The 25,155-nt window shown below is 38.2% G+C and overlaps 1 protein-coding gene and 1 long non-coding RNA gene across 2 annotated transcripts in view; both read right to left on the reverse strand.

Annotated features, from left to right (window-relative positions):
• The window catches only part of igsf11 (immunoglobulin superfamily member 11), a 75,523-nt gene extending 67,873 nt beyond the window's left edge, over window positions 1-7,650 (reverse strand). The window contains exon 1 of the mRNA XM_027019761.2: window positions 7,117-7,650. Within this exon, the coding sequence (XP_026875562.2) occupies window positions 7,117-7,177 (61 nt within the window). The 5' untranslated portion in view covers window positions 7,178-7,650. The remainder of the gene's footprint in view (window positions 1-7,116) is intronic.
• Window positions 7,651-18,881: 11,231 nt separating this feature from the next.
• On the reverse strand, window positions 18,882-21,330 carry LOC113583423. The gene is made up of 4 exons (XR_003411285.2): window positions 21,162-21,330; window positions 20,835-20,926; window positions 20,304-20,492; window positions 18,882-19,056 (listed from the first exon to the last, which is right to left on the reverse strand). It is a non-coding gene; the product is annotated as an uncharacterized LOC113583423 (long non-coding RNA).
• Between the last annotated feature and the right edge of the window lie 3,825 nt (window positions 21,331-25,155).

Consider the following 25,155-nt stretch of genomic DNA (forward strand, 5'->3'; position numbering starts at 1 on the left):
TTCATAACAGGAAAAAATCTTTGGGCACCAAAAACCATGATTAAAGAGTAGGCTTTTATGTGTTTCTTTTCTTCCTTTGCATAATCCTCTCTTTAAAAGTTCAATATAATTTTACCCCACAAACTCACACATTATGTAATTAACTCAGCCAGAACTATAGCATATAATGCATATAACCCCCCCCCCCACACACACACACACACACAGACACACAGACACACATACCTGTTCCCTTGAGTATTATAGGTGCATGTTTTTATGATGTGTACCAGTACCACAGGGTTACTCTCTGACAATGCCCATCAACAGACAGACAGAACTGCTCTCACAAGCATACATATACACACACCATTTTAACCTTACCACCTATTTATTTAACCTTACCACCTATTTATCTTTTGTAAGCCCTAAGAGCTGCAGCAGAGTATTCGAGGAATTGTAAAGAAGCCAGTGTTTTTTTGTTTGTTATTCTGTTTATATACATTTGTGTGTGATTTTGTGTGATCAATGCCCCCTCCCCAAACGTGTCCTCACAGTGTCATCCTCAGATGCTGCTAGAGTGAATTAGCACAAGCTTCCCATTTTGAAAAGCTTAATCTTGTCATGCCAAAGTCAAAGTGACACGTTCCCCTTGAAAGTACATCATGGAGCCCCCAGATGAGCGTCCATGCATTGGCACCTTGCTGTGGCTCTGACAGATGCTGTTTGCGGATCACTGGTGCTGTGTTTTGATATTGTTAATTGTTTGGTATTTTTGGCATCTATCAGCGAAACAATGTAATAGTTCTGTAGTAGTGTTTGCATTCCCAGTGATCATTTTGACTCACTGTATAGTTCTTTCAAAGAGCCACAATATACTGAAAATTGTACTGTACAGATGATGTGTACTGCAATTTCCAGTGTATATTATAATAGAGTTTGAAGGTTTATCATATGCCAAGAGATCAGAAGATGGCAAGAGAGAATATTGCAATAATGGTAAAATGACAATATTGATGTAAATACATATTTAAATAGGCAAGTGTTATGCTAATCAAGCAGAGGTTATATAAGATTTCTAAAAAGGTTTCAACCTAATGGTTCCATTTTGTAAGTTTATATGGAATATTTCTAGAAGCCAACTTCAGCCTGTTTCATCAGCAATTTTTATTTATTTATTTTTGACACCAGGGCCACTGCTGTTGGCACAAACATGGTAGAGACATGGTGCTGGGTGCCATGGAACTCATACAAGAGTACCAAGCAAAGATTTTACACCCAGCAGATCACCATATGAAAGGAATGAAAGTTATCATTCTTCTGAATAAACACTTTGATAAAGATGGTGCAACTGGCAATTGTAAAATCAGAGACAGTAAGACATTTGATGTATGAAAATCCAGGATTTAGAGCCAGTGAAGGAGAATCTAAATATTTATTTAGTACTTTTAATTTGAAGTCCAATATTTTAAAATGCTTTACACAGGAAGGATGTTGACATGATAAAGTGCAGTCTCTTTTTCTTCAATTTCACATTGGAAACCTTATCAGTAGTGCTGTATAAGTAATAAGTAAGTAATGCAATAATCACACAGTTTGCTTAGATCAATCTCCAGCACCGGCTGCACATCACCTGATCACATGATGCCACACTGTAGCATCAGTGCTATAAAACTACACCATGTGTCTTTCGACAGCAGCATGCTAAAGAACCTTCATGCACCTAAACCTGGGGAGTTTAAAAAGAGCTGGTTGTTGGCCATTTAACATACAGGGAAATAACAAGGAACTCAATAACACTGATCTCTCCAGCTGTTTTGTTTACAATTTTACTCCTGCCCTCTTGGTCCTGCCTTTGGCCAATCAAAATACAAAATGTAATAGCACAGCATTATGCTTAAACTTGTGGTCTAAACAGGGGGTAGCATGTTTGCTTGTTCAGTACGCTTTTAAACATAGGTGTAATTAGACTTCAGAATGTCTTTGTTGCAACCACAGGTGGGTCATTTTTTTTTGTACGTTTTCTGTTTCAGGTGGTGTCTCGTCGTCCACGTCTCCATCCATGCGTCAAGCCAGGTGCTTACGGTCCTCCATGATTGTGTTGCCCTTTTTCTTGATTGGTTGTCCCACCTCACACCTCAATATACATCCCATCTGAGTGAGAAGAGAGGGAGAATGGAACTTCCTCTTACTTTTCACTAGTACTACTTCGTTGAATTGACTGACTTGTGCCTTTGTGAATAGGTTCTTGTGGTTGTGAGTATGTGAGAGTTTGTGTTTGGTCCTGTTATGTCTGTGTAATTCTTGAGAGTGTGTGTTTCGTTTTATAACCCATGCTTTTGGGCTAGACCTTTGGTATTCTGACCTCGGCTTTGTAACCCCATTCATGACCGTCGCTTATACCCCATATGGAAATTGGTTGCCGCTGTAAATTGTGTACATAGTGTGTTATAATTATTTTGTCGTTATATGTTTGGTCGTTGTTTGGGGAGTAGGGAGATGACACCGTTTATTTTGAGCTTTCTTTTTGTCTTCTGTTTTGGTTCAGGGAGTTAGGGCTGGTTATTGTTGTAACATTTATGTCTGTTATTTTCTCTGTTAGGTATGCTATCTGCTCTGTTTTTGTTCTAGGACTTTATGTTTATTACTTTGGTCCTGTCATCTCCTGAAACACACTCCTCTATGAAATAAATATCTCCTTTTTCTCTGTTATATCCTTTTTGCTGTCTCTCCTTTCCCTGTTATGGTCTGGAGCCTAGATTGGGTTGTAACAGTCTTAAAAAAATAAGCCCTTTCTTCAGCTGTCATCCTAGAATGTTATGTATGTGAGACAATTTTTCCTGTGTTATTTCATTGTTAATAAGCCTTTTTTTAATGATTAGCTTGATGAAAATGGCAGAAGTAGAGCAAGAGTCTGGTGAACACCATTCGATGTGAATTCTCCAGTTATAGCTTAGAATGTTTGCATCACATTGGCAATAGAGGTGGACTTTAAGAGACTGGCAACCTTCACCTCATGTTTCCTCCTGAAGGACAAGTGCAATTTCAATAGAAAATATATTAGCACTTTACAGTGTGTACTAAAGATTTACTCCCCCCCAACTGGACCCAAACCAGCTGGCTAATCTTCAAATGATTTTTTCATCTGATTCTATTAAAAGTTGACAAATTCTTGTCCTTGACTGACCATCACACTGTGCACCTCTGAGACTTCCAAGCTCTGTATCTCTGGAGTAGATCATCAGGCTGGCGGTCTGTCAGTGCTAGCTTTGTTTTGTCACACACACCACCACCACCACTCCCAACCGCCAACACCCCTCAGGAGTGTCCAGATCATGTTCAGGGGGCCTGATGGTTTATTTGGGAGCACTTTTGACTAGGGAAATTGAGCTTTTTTCTAGTTTGTGTATTGTGTATAGCAGACAGGGAGGAGCTCTTCAGAGGCCTGGCTGATAGAGCCACTGTGGCTGCTTCTGTCACTGTTACAGAGGTTCTTCAGAAGGTGACTCACCCCCCCTGTGGCTTGAAATTCCTGCATCATTTATTGATAGATCTCCTCTGAAATGAGGCATGGCAGACATCTTTAGTGCCTTTTCACTTCTCCTTCCTCACTCTCTATCTCTCTCTCTCTGCTCTTTCTGTCTCTCACACTCATATACTTTCTGTATCGTCCCAATGGTCATTTAATTTTTGAGGGGTTATTTTTAGCTGAAGATAATCGAGGTGGAAACTCCCATCTGTCCCATGTACAGCCCAGCTGCCCTGCTTTTTAGTGGCAAAAAATAAAAAGTGTTAGAGGGAGGAAGGAGCAAAATGGTCTATTTGCATGATCACCATTGCTTTCATGCCAACGCTAAGTAGAACTTTGACAGACCAGCTTTCTGTTTCAACCTTTCATTGTATTAATAAAGGACCCCCCTTCCCCATTGTCACTGTTACAACCATGATTATGGTCACAGCACTCACCACAATCTTCTCTGCCTGTTTGGTGGATGTTTTTTTTCCATATTTATTCACATATTCGCAGTTCGTGCTGAAGCATATCTTCACAATGATTTATTTCCCAATGCAAATTTCTGTATAAGTTTCAGCCACACTACAAAAGCAACGAGCAGAAAATTGAGAACACCTCCTTTCTCATATTTCATCAACTGGAGCATGAAAATGTTTTATTTCCTCCTAGAAGTGAATAGAATGCAGAGGACGTTCTGATATTAAGATGACAGCATCCACAGGATCACAAGCTACTGGGCAAGTTTGAAAATATGAAATGTCTGCAACTATGATGGATGATAAGCATATAATAAGCAGAAGAAAAGCTCCTCAGTTCATAATATTAGTTTTTATTATATCTGTTTATATCTATTCTGGTATTCTAGCTTGGGCTTAAAACAACTCTGTTCAATTGCCTGAACACTTTTGAAGCAGTGGTACTCAGTGCTTTTGTTGAAATGTCCAATGCCTCCAGCTCTGATTAATTCTAATTGGCAGCATTGATTGGCATATCTGATTGGTTCTCTAGCCTTAAGGCTGTATCATCATAGCTAGACCAGCACAACATAGGTTACATTTACAGCATTTGGCAGATGCTCTTTTCTAGAGCAAATAGCACTATGACAGTGCTAGTTTTGTGCTCCCTGGGAATCAAACCCATGACCTTGGTGTTGCTAACACCTTGCTCTTCCTGCAATACCAAATGAGCAGCATGAACACTAACCATAGAGAGAATGGCTAAAGTGGCAGTGGGTCCCTCGCTCATTCTTTATCTTTATCTATCTCTGACTTTCCACTTTGTTTATCCCTCTTTCTCTTTTGCACACACTTTCTTTCCTTTTTTCTTTCACTAATCCATCATTGTGGCTATTCTACAGAGCCCCAGGAATGAGTAAACATTACTTCAGACATAACTGCATTATGCTGCCCCCCCCGCCGCCTGAGACTATGCCAGCATTTTCTACTACATTGAAGCATACCATCATGCAGACACAGTGCAATGCATAAACACGCATGCACTCTCTCTCTCTCTCACCCACACACACACACACACTCACACACACACCTTCCTCTCCAATCCATCACCTACTGTGGTCCCTAAACATTTATTATTAGTCTTTATCAAAGGCTAAACATAACTTCAAATTTCTCATTTCTCTCTCTCTCTCTCTCTCTCTCTCTCTCTCTCTCTCTCTCTCTCTCTCTCTCTCTCTCCCTGTTTCTCTTTCTTCCTCTTTGTTTATATGGGGATTAATGTGCTGGGTTCTTCCTGGGCCATGCACTCTCTAGTTTATCTTAGGTTGGATGTTTCCTTCACGGACCCATTCTGTAATGGCAGCAAATGCAAAATTAATGGGCAAAAGTCTTGCCATGTGACAGACAAGCAGACCCACCTGGGTTAAGTGGTATAAGACAGTCAAAATATAACTTTGCTGAAGCTGTAAGCGATAGTTGTAAGTGAAGTTGTAAATGATAAGCCTGAAGTTAGCTTGTTAACCACCAAATCTAGTTTATAGGGTTTCAACCTTTTGAGACATTTCAACCTGACCTTCAGATCTTACATTTTGCTCTCACACAGCTACTACACTAAAAATAAATTCAGATTCAAGATTCTGGTATGAAGTTGGTTATTCTGTGTCATGTGGTAAACGAATATGGATTCACTCAATGTAAAGCTGCACAATATATCACTCATTCATCTCTACCACAATATTGGCCTTACCACTAGAAGGCTAGGGTTGAAATGCAAATCAGAAGTTAAAATTTCTGTGAGCATCCTCATTAATCTCAGATATTCCAGTTGAGTGTTAGGTGGCTGTTCTTATGATTGACAGCATTTAAATTATCCAAAACTTTAATCATTTTGATTAAAATAATGCATGCTACTCTTTCACCATGTCCAGGGCTCATCACTGTGCAAAAGGCACATTGTATTTGTCAATATAATCGCAATACATCACTTTGTCCATATTTTGCACCTCAATATACCGCAACAAACGAAAAAACGTAGAGCACCTTCCTTGGAGGTCATTAGCAGACATCTTAGAAAAATCAGACACCGATACACGTTAAATGGTGCAAACCGCAATGGTTGTTAGACCTTGTTCACTGACCAGTATGGCCAATTAACATGTGTTTAATCCGTTTGTCTTCCCCTTAACAGATGCTGATCGAACTCTACATGCACGTGGTAATTGCATATCCGCCATGTACAAAAACGGCTATGCGCTTCACCTTCACCTTTTAGCTGTCACAAGCAGAACGCACAGATTGTGTGCGGAGGAAATCAGAGATTTCCTATATTGACTGTAACTCCGTAATTAGAAAGAAAAAAAAAAAGATTGTAATTAAGGATTGTCGTATCTCGGGAGCCAGAGGGAGAACTCAATGGACCACCGACCTCAACAGATAAACTTTTAGTCAAATTCTACAATAAAGTTCATATGATTGCGCAGTGTTTTTAACTGTCATCATAAAATGCCGCTCATTACTGCGTCTTCATAGTACAGAACAAGTCAACTCAAAAGCACGCACGGGATCAAGTAAAAAGCACGTGCCCCTGTTGTCGTACACAAACTTCCAAACCCTACTTGCACCTGACGACGTCAGATCTTGTCACGTGGATGGGTGCTCTTAATCTGGGGATTACAGGACGCAGACGTTCAGGGTCTGGCTCTCCGTTTCCATTTCAAACACCGAGCGCTCCGTATCCAGTATATTCACAATTTCACAACAACAAGATATACACACCGGACTACGTACTAAAAGTATCGAAATAATAACAAGATAATAGGCAAAAGGAATGTAAAACTCTGTTGGGTTTTGAGAGCACTGTATGTAGGCCTAACCTTCATTTGACAGACGGATTAAAATTTGTGACCAAATTCCAATAAACAGTTGGACAGGCTTACTTACTGACCGTAACCAACTCTTAACCAGTCTGCTATGAACAACTCTCACGTTATAAACGAGACTTCTTCCTAAAGATCCGAAACTGCCTTTACAATTCACTCATATACATTTTTAACAAACTCGAATTAACGATTCAGTCTCTAACGACACTTCCACTCTGCGTTTAGCCCACAGCGAAACTTGAACGAGGGAAAAAATGCAATAAATATAACTTAGTTATGTTTCGCTTACCTTCCATGCAAAAGAACAACAGCCAAGCAATCCGTAGGTCGGAATTGTGAAATTTCAGCATTTTCTGAACTAATAGATAATATTTTAGGTATGCCCGTTCAAAGTCAATTTCTCCAGAGTTTCTTAAGCGAAAAATAACTGTTCTTTGAAGCTGAATACATCGATTTAGTCTTCAATATAGTATCGTGCTGGTATTTGTAATATATGGGAGGAACCAGTTAATAAATTATTAAAAATATAAATTCTCCATTTCTTTACGAATCGAGCCGAATGATATCACTTGAGAGAACTTGGTGATCGCCGTGCGCCCTTGTCCTTTCCTCTCTTAACGAATCACCGTCCTTTGTCCGATGTCCGCAGGTATGCTCATTGTCCTCCGTGCATTAACATTGTGTTACACTTTATATTTCTGGTACTATTAAAAGACAAATCTGCAAAAGATTTGTATAAGTGTCACTGCTTCGCGCGCCGTCTCGTCTTGACCGCTGGTGCCCCGATGTTCATTTGCACGCGCGCTCTTCGTTGCAGAGCGATGTTCTGTACCCAGCATTGATTGAAGAGTCTGTTCGACTGTTGCCTGGAGACCAGTGACGCCACCCAGAGCAAGAAGAAACGATGCCCTCCTCTGGTGCTGGCGAGAGAGAAAGAGCGTGCGCTTCACAAAGTCTGCCTCCCTGCGGCCGACTTTAGCCGTGGTTGCTAATGAGATTTTCATAAGGTTATAAAATGTTCAGTACCTGTCATAGTTCATGTCATAGTTCAAAGTCAACAGAATGCTTATACTGACGTCGGGAAAAAGGATTATAGCTACGTATGTCTACTTACTTTTTAAGAGTAATTTTCTTAATAGGCTACTTATTTCCTTGATGATTTTGATGTCTTAGCAAAGCAACGAAATACGTAGCATATTGAGAAAATGTTATTATAACAGTAAGTTTCACTTCTTTAAATGTGTGTAGTTAATAAAATTAATCTTACTAAACTAAAACAATGCAAAATAAAGAAGATCTTACTAAAATAATATTAATAATACTTTAATAGTTTTACTGGCAGACAAACAGCACAGCTTACATGCAACAACCATCCTGCCACCACAATTTAGACAGGTGATAAAATTAAATTCTGGAATTTAATTAGGACCATTTAATACGGACAATTTTCAGCATGAGGACAGCGACAGCATTCCTGGCAATTAACTTTACAAAACTACAGTCTATAAAAAACAGAACTGCCTGAAATTGGAGTTATCAAATTATATAAAAAAGATAATAGTTTATAAACCCCCTATAAAGAAAATTATGGTTGAAAATACTATTTATTTGGAATCCTCAAGGTTGATATTCAGTCTGATTTTACTGTATAGTGCATTTTGTTACCTCTAGATAGCTAGCTAATATATATTCAGAGATGATTGGAATGAATCAGCGGTACAAAGGAAATATCCACAAGATAGATCAGTGACCAGTATGAAGTCTGTCATGTGTAGGGGAACTATTGACTGTGTTGGTCATATATGGGATGTTATAGATATTCAAGCAAAGAAATTTAGTTTGTTATCATATGTCATCATATGTCATCATATGTCATCTCTGACCCTCAAATCTCTGCAAAGGGTCTTAATCCCTGCAGAGACCACCCCCACCCTGAGTACCAAACCTCGCTGCTACCCCCACTCTCCAAACCCTTCAGATGTATTGACTGTGCAATATTTTGAAGATTGATAGGATGTGGTAAGAGAAAACAACACTTTGCTCGGAGGTTGCCATGAGAAGGTTGGCAGCAAGTAAGAGGACGGGCTGCTCACACTTTGACGGAGGATGTGAGATGCCTACAAGCAGGAAAGTCTTCTTATCTGGAGAGTACAGTTGTATTTAGTAAACACGCTCAAACACGTTACAGCCATAACTAGTGGAACTAATTAGTCTTCCCTCTCCCTCTCTCAGCTCACCAGTTCCTGGAGAAGTATAGCTACTTAATTCATCAAAGTACTGCATCAGGAAATCACAATTAGCATACTTTATGCTTGGTCTTTCCTTGTTCTTACACAGGGAAATCATCCTTATTCTGTGACCATGGAATAAATTTACTTTGCACTTAAAGTTGAAATGTAATATTTCCCCATCCCAATGTGGGTAAACTAGGATGTATGGCTTACTTGCCTTCTTTGCTTTGAGATTTGCACAGTATAGATATAATACACAGCACAGAAATATCAGAATGCACAGTATAGAAATGTCTACAGTTTTTTTTTCGTACTGTGATGTAAACATTCTGCACTTTCAAGAGAAACACTGCATTTCAGGTGAAAATCTCTAATTCTCCAGCACACACATTAGCAACACATGTTGCACATATGAATATTTGAATTTCAAGCAACAGGCATAAGAAAGGGGAAGAACAATGAATTATGCAACACTACAGTCAGTAAAAGGAGTGTACATGCTCAATGCTGATGAGTGAATTATATAGTACATTTAGCTGTCTTTTAGCTGTCTGCTATCATCACACACAATGTGGGTAAGACAAAAAGAACATTTTGCCACTATTTCCAGCCCTCATTGCTGCCCCTCTGCTTTTTTATGTAGTAGCAATCATCTAAACGTTTGCAAAATGGCTGCCACACACTTCCAGCATCCATCAGTGCTTTGAAGCTCCTTGGTACTTACTATTATGTCGAACCCATAATTGTCAAGGTGAATTGTCTGCAATGTTGGTTATACTAGTCCATCCAGTTCTTCTACTGCTTTGAACAGATACAGATCTTATTTTTTAAGATCCAATGGCATCTGTTGGTATTTTTTGTTAGTCATGACGTTAGGCCTTGCACATACAAATATCTATTGAAGAGGCCAATAAAAGGACCAATGTTTATCAAATAAATAAATAGGTAACACATTACTGAAGGGCACAGGTTAGAAGGCTATATGACACCTACATAAGCCCTTCACGACAACTGACAAGCATACATGAACAATTATATATGCTTATTCCAACAAACATAAACTATTATAAAAGCTGCTTTTGGCAACTTGATGTCAGGTTGAGATAACAATGGCACAGCTTGCCAAGTCTCTTGGTAGAATTTATCAAAAGTGAGGACTTCAAAAATGCTCTGCAGTATCTCCTATACTGTCATAAGAATGACATGAACAACTGTTGTGTAGCAGATATATTTTAGGTTTTTTACATTGATAGTTTTTACCATCACTGTTAAAAAGTTATGTTCAGAAACCCTCTGGGAATTAATATATGTCTGGACATGTCCACATAGCAGAGTCCCTTGCAGTCTTCAAATGCAGACTGAAGACATCTATTTGTGGAAGATTAAATGATCATTCATTCTGCACCTATGTTGAGTAACTAAAACTCTAGTACTTATTGTAGGGTATTGTTTCTTATTGCACTTATTGTTGTCTGAGATAGACCTTATATGTGTTTTGCACTTCTAGGTATCAGAATTCATCCGTGTATTACAACAGTATTCTAGTTCAATGGAATCTTGAACTCCTCTAACCTACTGTACTGGCTGGGATACTGTTATGGAAAGATAGATGTGTGTGTGTGTGTGTGTGTGTGTGTGTGTGTGTGTGTGTGTGCCGAGATTTCCCCCCATTTGGGACTCTGCCATTCCTCGCCAGGTTTTTGGGACAACTGCTCTTACTATTTAATGGCCCCTCCCACAAGAGGGAAGAGAGAAGAGAGAAGAGAGAAGAGAGAAGAGAGGGTTTGTAAGTTGTAGTTTGTTGATTTGTTTGTCTTATAATTTGAAAATTTGTATGACTTTTGTGTATGACCTTGTTTGCCCCATTTTTGGACTTCGTTCTTTGGCTTTGCCCCTGTGCTTCAGTAGCTGTTGTGTATATGCATATATAGATTGTATAAAAGGTGTAAATATTGTTTGTTTGGTACTTTGGTGTTGGACACTGGTGCTAGAGTGACTGCCATTTTTGTTGGGTGTGGGTTTTGCCTCTGTTTATGTGCCAGGTAGTTAGGAAAGTCTGTTATATGTTTCTTGTGTTGTTAGGATTAGTTACTGTGTAGTTTTATTTCATTAGTGTGGGTTTTGTTTGTTATTTTGGCCTGGGTCTCTCCTGAAGACATTTGCACCAGTATGATTGTTTGTTTATGAATCATAACCTTTGTAAAATACACCAAAAAACCTACCCATTTGTGCTTCTGTTTGTTTTGTTGCTGTTCACTTTTCACAACTTCTATTACGTTAATTGTTTGCACTTCTTTTTCCTTGTTATGGCCTCACAGCCTAGAAGGGGTCATAACAATACATTCTATGAGTAAATGACAAAGCACTTTTGTAAGTCACTCTGGATAAGAGCGTATGCAAAATGTTGTAAATGTAAATGAATGAGAATAACTATGGAAGTCCGTTTCTACCACTTAGAAAAAAAAGTACCTAATTTATTTTTCGTTGAATTGCTATGTCATTTTTCTGGGATACTGTCATTATATTGAGATGCTAAGGCATTATTTTAAAATACATCCCATTCATACATTTGTGATAGCAAGTCATTATTGGTATTCTAGTATTGTCTACTATTGTCCAGATGCAGGTAGGACAAAGGCAATGGATATTATCATTGAGGAATACTTCAGATGTGAATTCACAAGTTGTGAAATGTTATTGCTTTTAGAAGAATCACACAGTGTCCAAATAAACCATCAGACCCTAGAGGAAGGTGCAAAAGAATCAACTTTGGCGAACAAAATAAGACAGATGTAGCTGAAGTGGCATCCTTCATTCACTTTTCATGCGTATTGTCTAGGAGGAGCTTAATGAAATTACAATTGCCTGGAACTATCACTGCATAAGAACAACCCACAATCCTCAGACTCCTGATAGTTGGCCTTTTATAATGTATATGGTTGCTAAGCTTTATGGGGCACAGAACTTCCTTCAGCCTGCTGATCAATCCAAGATAGACATTTGCAGGGAGTACTGTGGTTTTAAGGACTATCCTCATGATGAAGACATGGGTTATACACGGGTATAGAACTTATGTCTGAGCACAACTTGGCAATGTCTGACGATGTTTTGGAAATTACTGACCTTAATTCAAAATTTCACTCAAATTATTCATTGTTGGAATAAAATACTGTTGGAGTAAAATACATGGCATACAGTATATTTGTAGGTATTTACATGTGATTCTGAAAGTTTATCATTTTAATTATTATTGATAGTATGCCATTTGCATAAAACATTTAATATTTTAGCATTTGTATAGGTGCATACCAAGTCTCCACAGCAACACCCTAAAAACTATACCATTGATAAATGTGTTTTTATACAGAGTTAATGACTATGGTGTTTCTATCAAAGTAGACATGGATAGCAGAATTGTTATAAGAAAGATAGAAACACAAACTATTCATTATTGAGTTCACTGTAAGCACACCAGAGTGATATTCAAGGTATTCTCTTGAGACAATTTTTGGAATTGCCCAAAAGTTGTATAAACAGTTTTGACTCAAATATTCTTCTAAAAAGTAAATCCTCATTCTCCACAGTATTGCCATGGTCTCAAATTCCATGGTTTCTCTTGTCCTCTCAGGACATACGTCCTGTGAGCATCCATTACAGGGAAAAACAGGGTTGCCATACTACTCTGAGAATGTTGTAGGCATCTGAGAAAATAGATTTCAAAAGTGATTTAGCTGAGCAGTAAGCACTAATATTATATAGAGAATAAATACAAATAACATCAATCAAGTAAGTCATCCAGTATTTTATTTATTTATTTATTTATTTACTTACTTATTTGTAGTCATCTTCCAATACCTGGTTTGCTTAATTAATATTTCATTATGTTACGTTGACTGTGCTGCTGATGGAATTGAACAAAACCATGCAATGCCTGGGAGCATCAAGGATAATAATTTTGTTCATCTAAGTAACTATATTGATGTTTATTTGCATTGATTCTATTGAACGTGTTTTACAAGTGCAAATATTGCCAAAATAAGTGTGTTGATACAACAAACAGCCACAACATTAAAACCAGTTATAGGTGAAGTGACTAACATTGATTATCTCATGACAATGGCACCTGTCAAGGGGTGAGATATATTAGATAGCAAGTGAATCAGTTCTTGAAGGTGATTTTTTGGAAGCAGGAAAAACTGGCAAGTGTAAGGATCTGAACGACTTTGACAAGAACCAAATTGTGATGCCTATATGACTGGGTCAGAGTATGTGTAAAAATAGCAGGTCTCGTGGGGTGTTCCTGGTATGCAGCAATTAGTACCTGCCAAAAGTGGTCCCAGGAAGGACAATGAGTGAGCCAGCAACAGGGTCATACGCCCAAGGCTCACTGATGCACATGCAAAGTGAAGGCTAGATCATCTCACAAAAGAGCTACTGTAGCAAAAACTGATGTTAATGCAGTTTATGATAAAAAGGTGTCAGTACATTGCATTGGGGGTGTGTATGGGGCTGCTTAGCCACAGACCATTCAGGGTGCCCATGCAGACCCCTATCTACTGCTGAACATGCCTGCAATGTGCACAGGAACATCAGAACTAGACCATGGAGCAATGGAAAAAAGTGTCTTGGTCTGATTAATCACATTTTCTTTTACATAATGTGGATCGCTGGGTGAGTGTGCATCACCTTTCTAGGGAAGAGATGTCACCAGGCTGTGCTATGGGAAGTAGGCAAGCCAGCAGAGGCATTCGGTGCTATGGGCACTGTTCTGCTGGGAAACCTTGAGTCCTGTTTATGTGAATGTAACATTTATCTGAATGTTACTTTGACATGTACCTCCTAACTAAAATAAATAAGTAATAAATAATAAGGACTCTATGCAGCATAATTTGTTATAGTAATAGTAATAATTGTAATAGTAATAGTTTCATTTGATGTCTACAAAAGTTGAATTCTTCATCTCATGTGAGGTGTAATTTATAGTACAAATCTAAAAATAAATGATTACCTTATAAATATTGTTTGCTACTTTTTCTGGTAAAATTACTTCTTTTAAGCATTACAAACTTCAGAATTAGAAACTTAGTAGAGCTTCATTTTTTGTGTTGTTAAAACGGGCATATTATGCAGTGCCCAACACCCCCCCCCCCCCTTCGCTGATACCACTCAGCCATTAATGTGGTGTTATGACCCTCTCTAGGCTGGGAGGCCGTAACATAGGGTTTGAATGTAACAGCAATAATAATGGATAATGGAATGCAAGCCAGACAAACAGAGTGATGGCAAAGTGTATATACCAGTTTTGGTGTTCAGGTACAGAAATATACATGAAACTTGTGAAATTGCTTCAGAAGTGGCCCAAGCCAACACAACAAACAAAACCACACTAGAATCAACTGACTAAGCTCACAAAAAAACATACAATGACTACACTGACAATACTGAAATAAACAGAGACAAACCAACAACCAAACAAAATGGGAGCCAATCTACCATCAGTGTGTAACTACTCAATACAGGACAACATATACAAGAGATATATAGCAACCAGCAACCAAACCAACAAGGGAGGAAGTGAACTGGATATATATCTTGAAGAAGCATTGTAAAATATTAAGTGTTGCTTTTGGTTAATACTTTTTAATCAAAGCTTCTGGGTAAGGGGTTTCGACGAGGCGACCACATAATAGAAAAATGATTACTTCTAACAAAATTGTGAACACAAAGTTGTGTTTTGATTATTGCTGTGAATGTTAATGGGATGTCAGTAAATGGGATGCCAATGTCAATGAGGAAAAAATTGATTCTATACAGTAGCTACATGGCTGAGGGCCTTCTCAGTTCAATATAAGCATGTATATGTTATAACAAAGCACCTTTCCCGCAGCAGGGTTTGGGCTGCAGGTATTGGGCCAAGAACACAAAATTCCTGAGTGACAGGGCATGTTGATTGTTGAGAATTTGCCTTTACTCTAAACGAAACCTCTCAGGCTATCATGTACTCTTTGAAGTCTACATTCTTTAGGTGCATCTCCTCCTGGTATTCCATACAGTTGTAGACACCTGCAGGCATGCTGAGTCAGGTAGGTGTTCTCTAAGTCTAACCCTAGCATGTCACTTGTGCACTGCACATAGTGGTAGCTGATGGTTTTCCACCAGATGCATGGCTTGGCCTGCTTTATCCACTTATAGGCTTCCTTGTCCACTTCCTTGTAAACATTCCTGGTGTGGTAGTGCCAACATTCCACCAGGAACGCCAGCGGGACGTAAATGTAGCCGTCAGAGCTCAGGCTGTCATGGTACATCATAGCCTTCTGTTGGTATGCACTGGGACATTAGCAGTTTCGTACTAGAATTCTCACCCTGTATCCTTAAGCCCTCATTTTCTGAATGACATTATATTTTGCATCGTATGCTCAGTCAGGTCCAAAAAACTGCTATGTGCAATGAAGAACTGAACTGATTTCGTGCTGGGGTAGTTTATTAGTGGAACAGATTGGGCTCTTACTGCTTCACTGAGCTCCTTTGACATTGTTACAGTTTTTCAGCAGAATTCCACATACTATCACATTGAGTCAATATCAAGTATTACTCTTTAAGGGATCATAACAGCTGACAATGTTGGAAGTCTACACAGATTATAGTTTGAATATTACGCATTCAAGATATTCAGCTATATTTCAGTTTACTATAAATATTTTGCTAAATAATAAAATCAGCTAAATAAACTTTCATATTAGTTTGAATAAATCATGGAATAAACATGAAGTTCTTGGCAATCAACTAAGACTTTGGACCGTATTGTGTTATTAAAGAAATATCTTAAATATGTAATATTTTTATCATGAAAAATGAACCCTCAAAATGGAGCTGGACCCTCAAAAACGGTAAAACAGGCTATGGTAAACAATCATTTAATTTGATTTCATCTTTATTACTTTTACAAAAAATTAGGCATAAGTTTTTATTATTATTGCTTGAGTGAAGTGATTTTCATTCCCATTCTCTCATCTTCTCATCTTGCTGGGGCTGCTCTCCCTCTCAGAGCTGTGAGAGGAGCTTGGGTAGTTTGACTCTCTCCTCTTCCTGGAGCTAATTTGCTCTGTATGACTTCTGCAGCTCTGGCCCACATCAAGAGCAGCATTGGAGCTGTGAACTCTGACCTCATCAGGAACTCAGAGTGTTTCCAGGCCAGGAGCTGTGCTGAGCTTGATCATTTTGTGTTGTTACCAAGAAATCAGGGTTAGGTGTCCTGGAGGCATCAGTAGATGGTGGTGTATTGTAAATTGGATACCATACAGGTGTGCAAGTATTCTCTGCCACCCCGAAGCTGACACCCCATGCCACCTTCATGCCAAGCAGAGGGTAGTCCTTGCCATATTCTTGACATGTAGTCAAAGGGCCAGGGAGACCTCGGTAGCCACTTAGGCCACTTTGCTTGGGCATTGCAAATAAGCTTAATTTCTTTATCAGAAGCGTTTGACACTGAAGCTGCTGCCTGTGCAGGTAGTGCACTGAATACAACTTGAGCATTTGAGGGTAAGGGCCTCTTATTCAGAAGCCCAACAGAAGCAACTTGGCAGTGGTAGTGCTTAAACTGGTAACCTTCTGATTACTAGTCAAGTACCTAAACCACTGCACTACCACTGCCCAGGTGGTGCTAGTCTACTCCCCCTCTCCTGGAAATCCAGCAGTGCATGGATTCATCTATGTGTTTCTGTCTGTCTTTGGCCTTTGTAGATACCTGTGGACAGAGTCTATGAGATTGCTCAGGCTGTCCAGAGCTGAATATCTGACAAATTTTACCTCTCCCTCAATGGAAGCTGCTGGAAGCCGAATGGAGAAAATGCTCTCGGAGCAAAGATGTTCAACATTGGGTCCTGAGCAGTGCAGTCACATCATCATCATCATCATCATCATCACTCTCATCTTTCTGTTCCTCCACATCCTGTGTGCTGTGGTGCTTGATCCTTGTGGTATTTTTACCAAAGCATGTCATAGCTATTTCATTAAGACCCCACTGAACTGTGTTAGCTTGTATAAAAGGTATATAATTGGTCCCCCTTTAATAAAATTATTTGGGAATATTCAACACTTTTGCTATGTATCATTAATTTTATGGTATGTATTTTACTTTTCATGTAAAATGTATATTTTTCAGTCAATTCACTTTACTGAAGGGCTAGAGAAAGTATATAATGATGCTATCATTACAGTGTCATGGCATTGCATAAGGATTAATAAAAATCTTAAATCTGTCATTACAGGTTAAAATGGCCAGCATGAAAAACTTCACTAAAATAACTTACACAGCAGTTTTTCATATTATTCTTATGGCAGTACTTGAGATTCTACAGAGCATCTTTTTATAGTCATCACTTAAACTTTACCAAAAACCTCATTTGCCAAAATGTATCATATCAAAGCATTATGCCTCCCTCATATATTACATCATTTCACCTCACAATGTATCATGACACATCCTAAAGTCACACAAATATCTGTTACTTGACATAGTTGTTAAGTACACTTGACAATAGCAGCTTTTATGACAGTTTATGCTTAAGCATTTAAAAATGCTTAAGTCAGTTATCGTAAAGGGCTAGTGTAGGTGTCATGTAGCCTTCTAAACCACACCCTTCAGTAAAGTCTTAGAAAAAATTCTTATGAAAAAAGAGCCAAGAACAAAGTACATGGTACAGAGCAAGTCTGACATTTCAACTGAGTACCTATTGGGGACGACTATGAAGTTTTTGAAGCAACATTTGGTTCCACCTGGAGAGGCACTATTACATGGTGTCACATGACCTACACCTGTATTTGAGAAACACAGAGGCCTCAGTGGGACATTCCTCTTCTGCTTTCAACTCTTTATATATGGTATTTAAGCAACTCAAGCGCAAAACTTTTATTGGCATTCTTTTATAGAGATTGTTTTAAATCTCTATTCACTCATCAACCACTTTATTAAAAACACCTTGTATGTCTGCAATTAAGAGTCCATATCCAATCTTTGGTTACACACTGGCCATCCTCAAAACCTTTATTGACAATTTCAGGCCACAGAACTACTATTGGATGGATATATTTAACAGTATAATAGCTGTTACACTGATGCATGTAAAAAGCATAAGAAATTGCTGAACCTTACAATTTGTATCAAGTTAACACATAACCATTCCATTACCATGCCATCAATAACAATGTACTAGGTCTTCCATCCAAATCATTTTTTGATCTGCAGTTGTTCTGTGATTTGAAACTGAACAGGATGAAGAGAGCAGAGGTTAACCAAAGAATCATTCTTTTGAACAGACATAATAACCCATCTACATCTGATTCACCTAGCCTCTATACAAAGCCAAAGTCTAAGATAGGTACACCTAATATAGTGACCACTGTGTAAGTGCATAAGCGTGTATAGGTGTGCATAGACATTTCTGAAAAATAAAGTTCCAGATTAGGTGTAGTTATTTTTTTCCCCACAGAGTTGTAACAACAAGCAGTTGTTACTTTGCATTGTAAATTATTCAAATTTGTATACACTTGTGAAATGTTACCTGCATGTTTGTTCTTTTATCACCATCAAACATGTCAAGATAAATTGTAATTACAGGCACTATCTAATAAGTAATTCTTACTGGTGAAAGTTTCACTTTTTCTACACAATGAGCCATTTTTCAAACTAAAAGAGCTCCACTATGTGGTTATACTGAAAATTACACAAACCCAACATACACTGATTTTTAGTGTATGTTTAGTTATAAAATACCCCTCAAGAAATCTTGGTATTATTACAAGAACAAAAAAAAAAAAATCAATATTTGACCATTTCAGTTGTATTTATTATTCTGTTATTGTTAGAAGTATATACACAGTCTTGCACATGACCAAATGATTATTCCCTCTACAGTATGAACCGATCCCATTCAAATGCCTTATATAGTTGTGCAGTCAGGAAAACAAAACAAAACCCTTTCTTCATTCCAGTTTCAGCCCTAAAAAAAAGAAAGATAATATCAGCCAAGTTACATGCTATGGGTGAACCATACAGTTTGAATGAATCAGCATGTTGTCCATTATATTCACTCAGCAGTTTGAGCTCAGTAGCAGCATGAAGCTAATATGCAAATAATGTTACAACAACGAAGAGTTTTGATTATGCAGTAATTAATTTTTTGGGCTGTTAGAAGTTATATATAAAACAATAATAAAAAGAAATAAAATCAGCCGTTGCTTAAGGCAGGCCAGAATTTATGGTTTGAAAAAAACAAACAAAAAAAACACTGACAAGGGTGGGTGTTTTATCATACAGCTCAAACCGGTCTTTGCAGTTCAGCATAGAGTGAGAAGAGTCAGACTCTGTCAGCATGACAAAGCACTTTTGGGAACTGTCAAAACAGACTGTCACACATCCTTTCATCTACAGTGTAAAACTTCTAACCCTTCCACATTTACTTCTAAATAATAAATATACTGCTATACCTAACACCCTACACAATCATATGACTTTATATACCGGCTAATAACTTAATTCATAGGGTGCTTCCAGTGAGTTAAAAATCCTGTTCAAGCATTTATAATTTATTTTGAACACACTGCAAAAGGCTCAAAGCTGAAAGCTCTAAATGCAATGCACCTGTTTTGATATTACCAGTAATGTCAGTACTAGTTGTACTCGTTAATATCAAAAACGGCACTGGTAACTTTCCAAAAATTTCAAGATACTTTGTTCACGGAGAGCAGTAGGAATGTGTTTGTTGTCAGTCTATATTTCTGGGAATTATTTCACTAGGTTTGCACACATATATCTGCCCCCATGTCCCTGACTCAACTATCTGGGTGGAGCCTCATAAATACAACTCGTTCTTGGCTTCATATGAACCTTTCTAACTATTCAGAAAATTTCACTATTTAGAAAATATGCTCTCATTTCAGAGATTTCACATCCAACTGGCCCCAGTGCTTCCACACAATGACCTCAATCACAAATGCAATTCTCCTTGCCTATGGCAGCCTGGGCCAACCTATGTAATGTTTTACAGCACAACATATTGGCTTTATCTGCAGACACGAATGGCCTTTTTTATGGTAGTCCAGCCTACAGGCTGCACTTCTAATACCACAATATGGTGAAGACAAATATTGCGCCCACTTCTTCTCTGAGGTCCACCCAATAGCGGTGGAACATATACAGACCTGGGAGCTGGTCTTGAGACCATCATGGCAGCAAAAAGCTCATTACCTAATCATCATCACTGCTGCAGGAAGAAGAGGATGAAGAACCATGGCCACCTTCTTTCTTCTTGTGCTCTTTGGGCTTCTTGTGCTCTTTGGGCTTCTTGTGCTCTTTGGGCTTCTTGTGCTCTTTGGGCTTCTTGTGTGATTTGTCTTTGTGTTCCTTATCTTTGCATTGGTCTTTGTCCTTGTGATTCTGTGAGATCGAGGATGGTGACAGACATGCATACCTTTATGCATTATAAATGAGCAAACAGGACACCAGCACCCGTAGAGATTGTTTTATGAAAGAACACATATCTACTGCATGATGCTTTCAACCTTAAACTGAGTTGCAAACAACCTTAAAGCTCGAGGTCACAGACAAGTTTTAGATATTGCATCAGTGGATCTTTCATAATGCTAACCGAAATCTAAACTCACCGTCTGTGATTTTAGCCTTATTGTGAAAGTTACTGTGTATAACTTTCACTTATTTTTTTAAAGAATAGTCTATATTAATGATTTAATGTTTTACATTTTAAGGCATCTTTCTTACTTTATTTTTATCCTTGTCTTTCTTTCCGAAACCAAAGATTCCTTCCACCTGTTTACCCTCGGTTTTCTTTACTTCATCATCTTTTCCAACAGCTGAGAGAGAGAGAGAGAGAGAGAGAGAGAGAGAGAGAGAGAGAGAGAGAGAGAGAGAGAGATGAATGCAATCGATATTAGTATTTGTTTGATGTGCTAGTCTTACAAACTACTCATACGCTTAAAGCGAACGAAGCAATACAAATATTTAGTTTCTTTGAGGTCATATTCAACACTTTAAAGGTTAAACGGACATCGATTCCACACCTTTGAAGTGCGAACATCACGTTCTTACCCGCAGCTAAATCCAAATCCATAATTTGTGAGGTCAAAAAAACTCGCCCAGCTTCTTTTGCAGACTGAAATGAAGCGCTATTCACGCGTTCTCAGTACTGAATATGACTGCACTTTACTGCAATTACTTTAAAAGGCGTTGAGCTTGAGGAAGGTAAAGACAGCCCCATCCGGGAGAGACGCAGACAAGACTGATTACGTCAGTTCCTTTTTCCATGTCACGTCTTACTAATCAAACATAGTACAGGTGTCTTTCCGATGAAAAATGAACGACGTTTCGTACCTATTATTTTTAACGTGAAATAAATAAGTACATGAGCAAGCAAGCAACAGGCGCAGTTCCTTTCTCTAAAGCAGTTTCTTCCCACGTAAAAGGGGAAGAAAGCCGACAACTGTTTGGTCCGCATTATTGTTCATTACATTTTTAGGTGGTGGGACAATTGCGCAAAACAGTATCACCTTCCGGTACCTAATCATGAGAATACTAGGCAAGGTTAGTTTTTAGTTATTTAAGTTGCTCTTGGTGAGGAGTTAGTGTGTTTTTTCTTCTATACATTTTAAAACAAGCGCGCTGAACTAGATATTGTGCTTAGTTTTGTAATCGCTATGTCGCCTGCATAGGTCGCAATTCCCTTTGATGGGAAATGGAGGTTAGTATGCGGTTTGTCGTCTCAGAGATGGCATCCATGACGTTAGTTTGCAGGAAAAACAAAACTAATCCAAGAACCTGTTTACTCACAACACTAACCTGGAGCCAAACGTTCCAACTTTCGTGGGTTATCTTATTAGTAATGACCTCTGTTGAGGCGTTGTAATGAAATTTGTTCCACTAGATGGTGCTGTAACTAAGCATCCGTGTCTCCTGCGATCAACTCATTTCAAATAAATAAAAAAGTACATCTTCGTTGCATGAAGACCGCGTGATCTCATAATAATTACAATGAAGGACAGCTTCAATATAAATAACAAAATCTGCAGAATAATTTGTCATTTGAATTCTCCAGTAGCTGTAAAATGTAAAATATGATTTCACAGCTTGAAGGATAAAGAAAGCTACTGTGTAATCTGTCAACAATATAAAAACATGTCATATTCATTCAGACTGTACAGCTGTATGGAAGAAATATTCAACACAGCCTGGCTAGGAACAGTGGAAACATTTACCATCCTCAGATGATATTGCACTGACCAAGATGTCATCACAGTTTTACTGTACATGTATTTAATTTATATTGTACTCTAGGTGCTGATGTCCTATCATCCAGTGTCAGACATTCCCATAGTTGCATTAAAAAAGAAAAACATGATCACATAATTCTGTTGTTACCTTATTTATTTCTAACAGTATTACTACAAGTCACTTAAAAGTACTACAGTGATTCAAATGAAAGTCAAAATGGTGAATACATGTTGGTAAAGTGTGTGTGTGTTTTTTTTAAATGCTCCACCCCTCAATCTCATGAATTACCATTTGTAGACTGCACTGTACGTATCTCTCTGATTATACACCACCACCATGACTGATATGGTTCACTTAGAAATTCTGATGACAGCTAACATTTACTCCTAACATTATCTCCCAGCTTTGCCAGTGTGAGCACCCTTTGGCCACAAACACATGGCACAACTGAGATTCAAACCAAAAAACCTTTGAGTGCAAGAAAAAAAAAGCGTTGTTTGGCCTTCAAAGCTGGAACGTGTCCTGAGCAAAGGAGGTCCTTCCTACCAACCTCAACAGAGAGGCAACATTATGCCAAAACATTTTGGATCACAGATCATACTCATTCAGTGTCTAGTAGTGTGACTCCTCTGTGGTCATTGGTGTTGACCTAAGACCAGGGTTGGTGGAGCGATAGGCACCACCCCTCCAGGTGAAACTGCTATCACCCAATGGCCTGGACCACTCTGTGTCCTCCGTCAGACTTTCACGGCCTGGGTCATCTGGCAAGGGCTGGTGTTGCTCTTCATCCTGGCCTACTGCCTCAAGCTTTCTGCTTAGTTGTTCATCTCTGGCTTTCCCCTTCATAGTACAGAAAGCATAAGTGCTCTCAGGTAAAATAAATACAGTAGAAATGTAAGAAATAAATGGGTACTTGTCTTTTTGGATCAAACGAATGTGCACAAGTTAGCATGACTTATCCCAACCATAGGCAAATGTTAAATGCCAAAATCGCTTTGGTGCATTGTTTAAATGACAATGCACCAAATGTGTGTCTTTGTTCGACACTGTAACTGGTTTCTGTACCTCTTCTTTCTTCTTTGTATTTGCAGCATCAATGTTACGTGAAGCCACGGAGGCTGAGCTGGAGTCCTTACACAAACACGAAGGAAAGAGTAGATTAATAACCAGAATATTCCACAACATGCCTGTTGTCAAGATTAACATCATACATAAACTGCTTGTTTAATCTTCCTTACTTGGGCTTTTTTCTAACATCTTAAGAAGTATGAGATGTAAATATTGCATATGTAACAAAATACCATACAGTAAAGTTTCTTTTTCCTCCCTGACATCTGCTGAAATGGAATTCTCATAGTCAGTATCAGGGTGGGGAACATTTATCATGAGAGAGATTGAAATCAAGTATTGCTGCTTCTTTTATGAAAGTATAAAATAAAATTGCATTGGGCCAAGATTATACACATTATGCAAATGTTTTTCCACATTGTATAAAATATTTCTACATGTTATAGAAAAATTATGTTTGGTGGTGCAGTGATTGTTAGAAATTCCACCACATAAGAAAAAAAGTCTCACACAGTGAAATAATAAAACAACTTTCTCTCATCACCTGATTTTGCTTGGCCTTTCCTTTGTTTTTCTTCTTTTTCTGCCTCTTCTTCTTTTTCTCCTTCATATCAAACAACTCTGAGGTACTTTTGGACTGAGACTACTGTGAGGCAAGCTAATTCACTAAACAGCCCTTTTGGAAAATAGGGTCTGCACCCAGGACAGATATGTAGAATGATGGAATGATGGAGAGAAATAGATAAAAGAAAGAGAAGTGGGATGGATTCCTTCAGTATGCTCACCTTTCCCCCCTTGTTCTTCTTCTTTCTCTTCTTCTTCCTCTTTTTTTTTTTTTTTTTGTCACTGTCACTGTTTGAAGAAAAAATGTCAGATGATGATGGTGATGATGATGAAGAGCTGGAATCCTGAAAACAGAATTTGAGATGCCTCACTGAACTCACCATATGGACATGTGTGTTCTCTTATCATCTATATTTGAACATGAAGGACTTACTACATGTCAGAGGCCATGATTTAATTCAGTATCTGACCTGCTTTGCCATCTGTATATAGTTCCTGGAATTATAATTACACCATGCTCAAAAATAAAAACAACACATTTTTTACCTTCTTCTTCAACTTCTTCTTCTTCTTCTTCTTCTTCTTCTTTTTCTTCATCTTGTCATCATCATCACTATCTGAGAAGCATGAGGAACTCTCTGATGATGAAGATGAGCTAGAATACTGAAAACAAATGACAAGTGAAATCTTGAACATGTGCTGCTGTCATCACTAAGGTAATTTTAGGTCATTGTTTGTATTTTATTTAGTATTTCTTTATTTATTTTGTTTTTGTCTTTCACTTGAGAGTCTAATCCAGTATCTGTAGCTAAAGGCTGTGCAGTCCTCACCTTCCTTTTCTTTGTCTTTTTTTTCTTCTTCTTCTTCTTCTTCTTCTTCTTGTCATTTTCATTATCTGAGGAGGAGATCTTCAAACATGAGGATGACAATGACAAAGAAGTTAATGCAGAATCCTATTAATGAAAAATGTTGCTTGTATAGATATATCCCAGTACAGCAGTAATAAGTATATATATATATATATATATATATATATATAAAATCCAAAAAGGTGGCTTAGGAAATGGTTTAAAACTGCTGCTAGTTTGTCGCTAACCTTTTTCTTTAAATTCCGTTTATTTCCTGTCTCCCTTCTTTCTCTTTTCTCACACCTGCCATAACACTTTTCTTCGCCACCGTCTGC

This window comes from Electrophorus electricus, chromosome 15, assembly GCF_013358815.1.
Source record: "Electrophorus electricus isolate fEleEle1 chromosome 15, fEleEle1.pri, whole genome shotgun sequence".
Lineage (NCBI taxonomy): Eukaryota > Metazoa > Chordata > Actinopteri > Gymnotiformes > Gymnotidae > Electrophorus > Electrophorus electricus.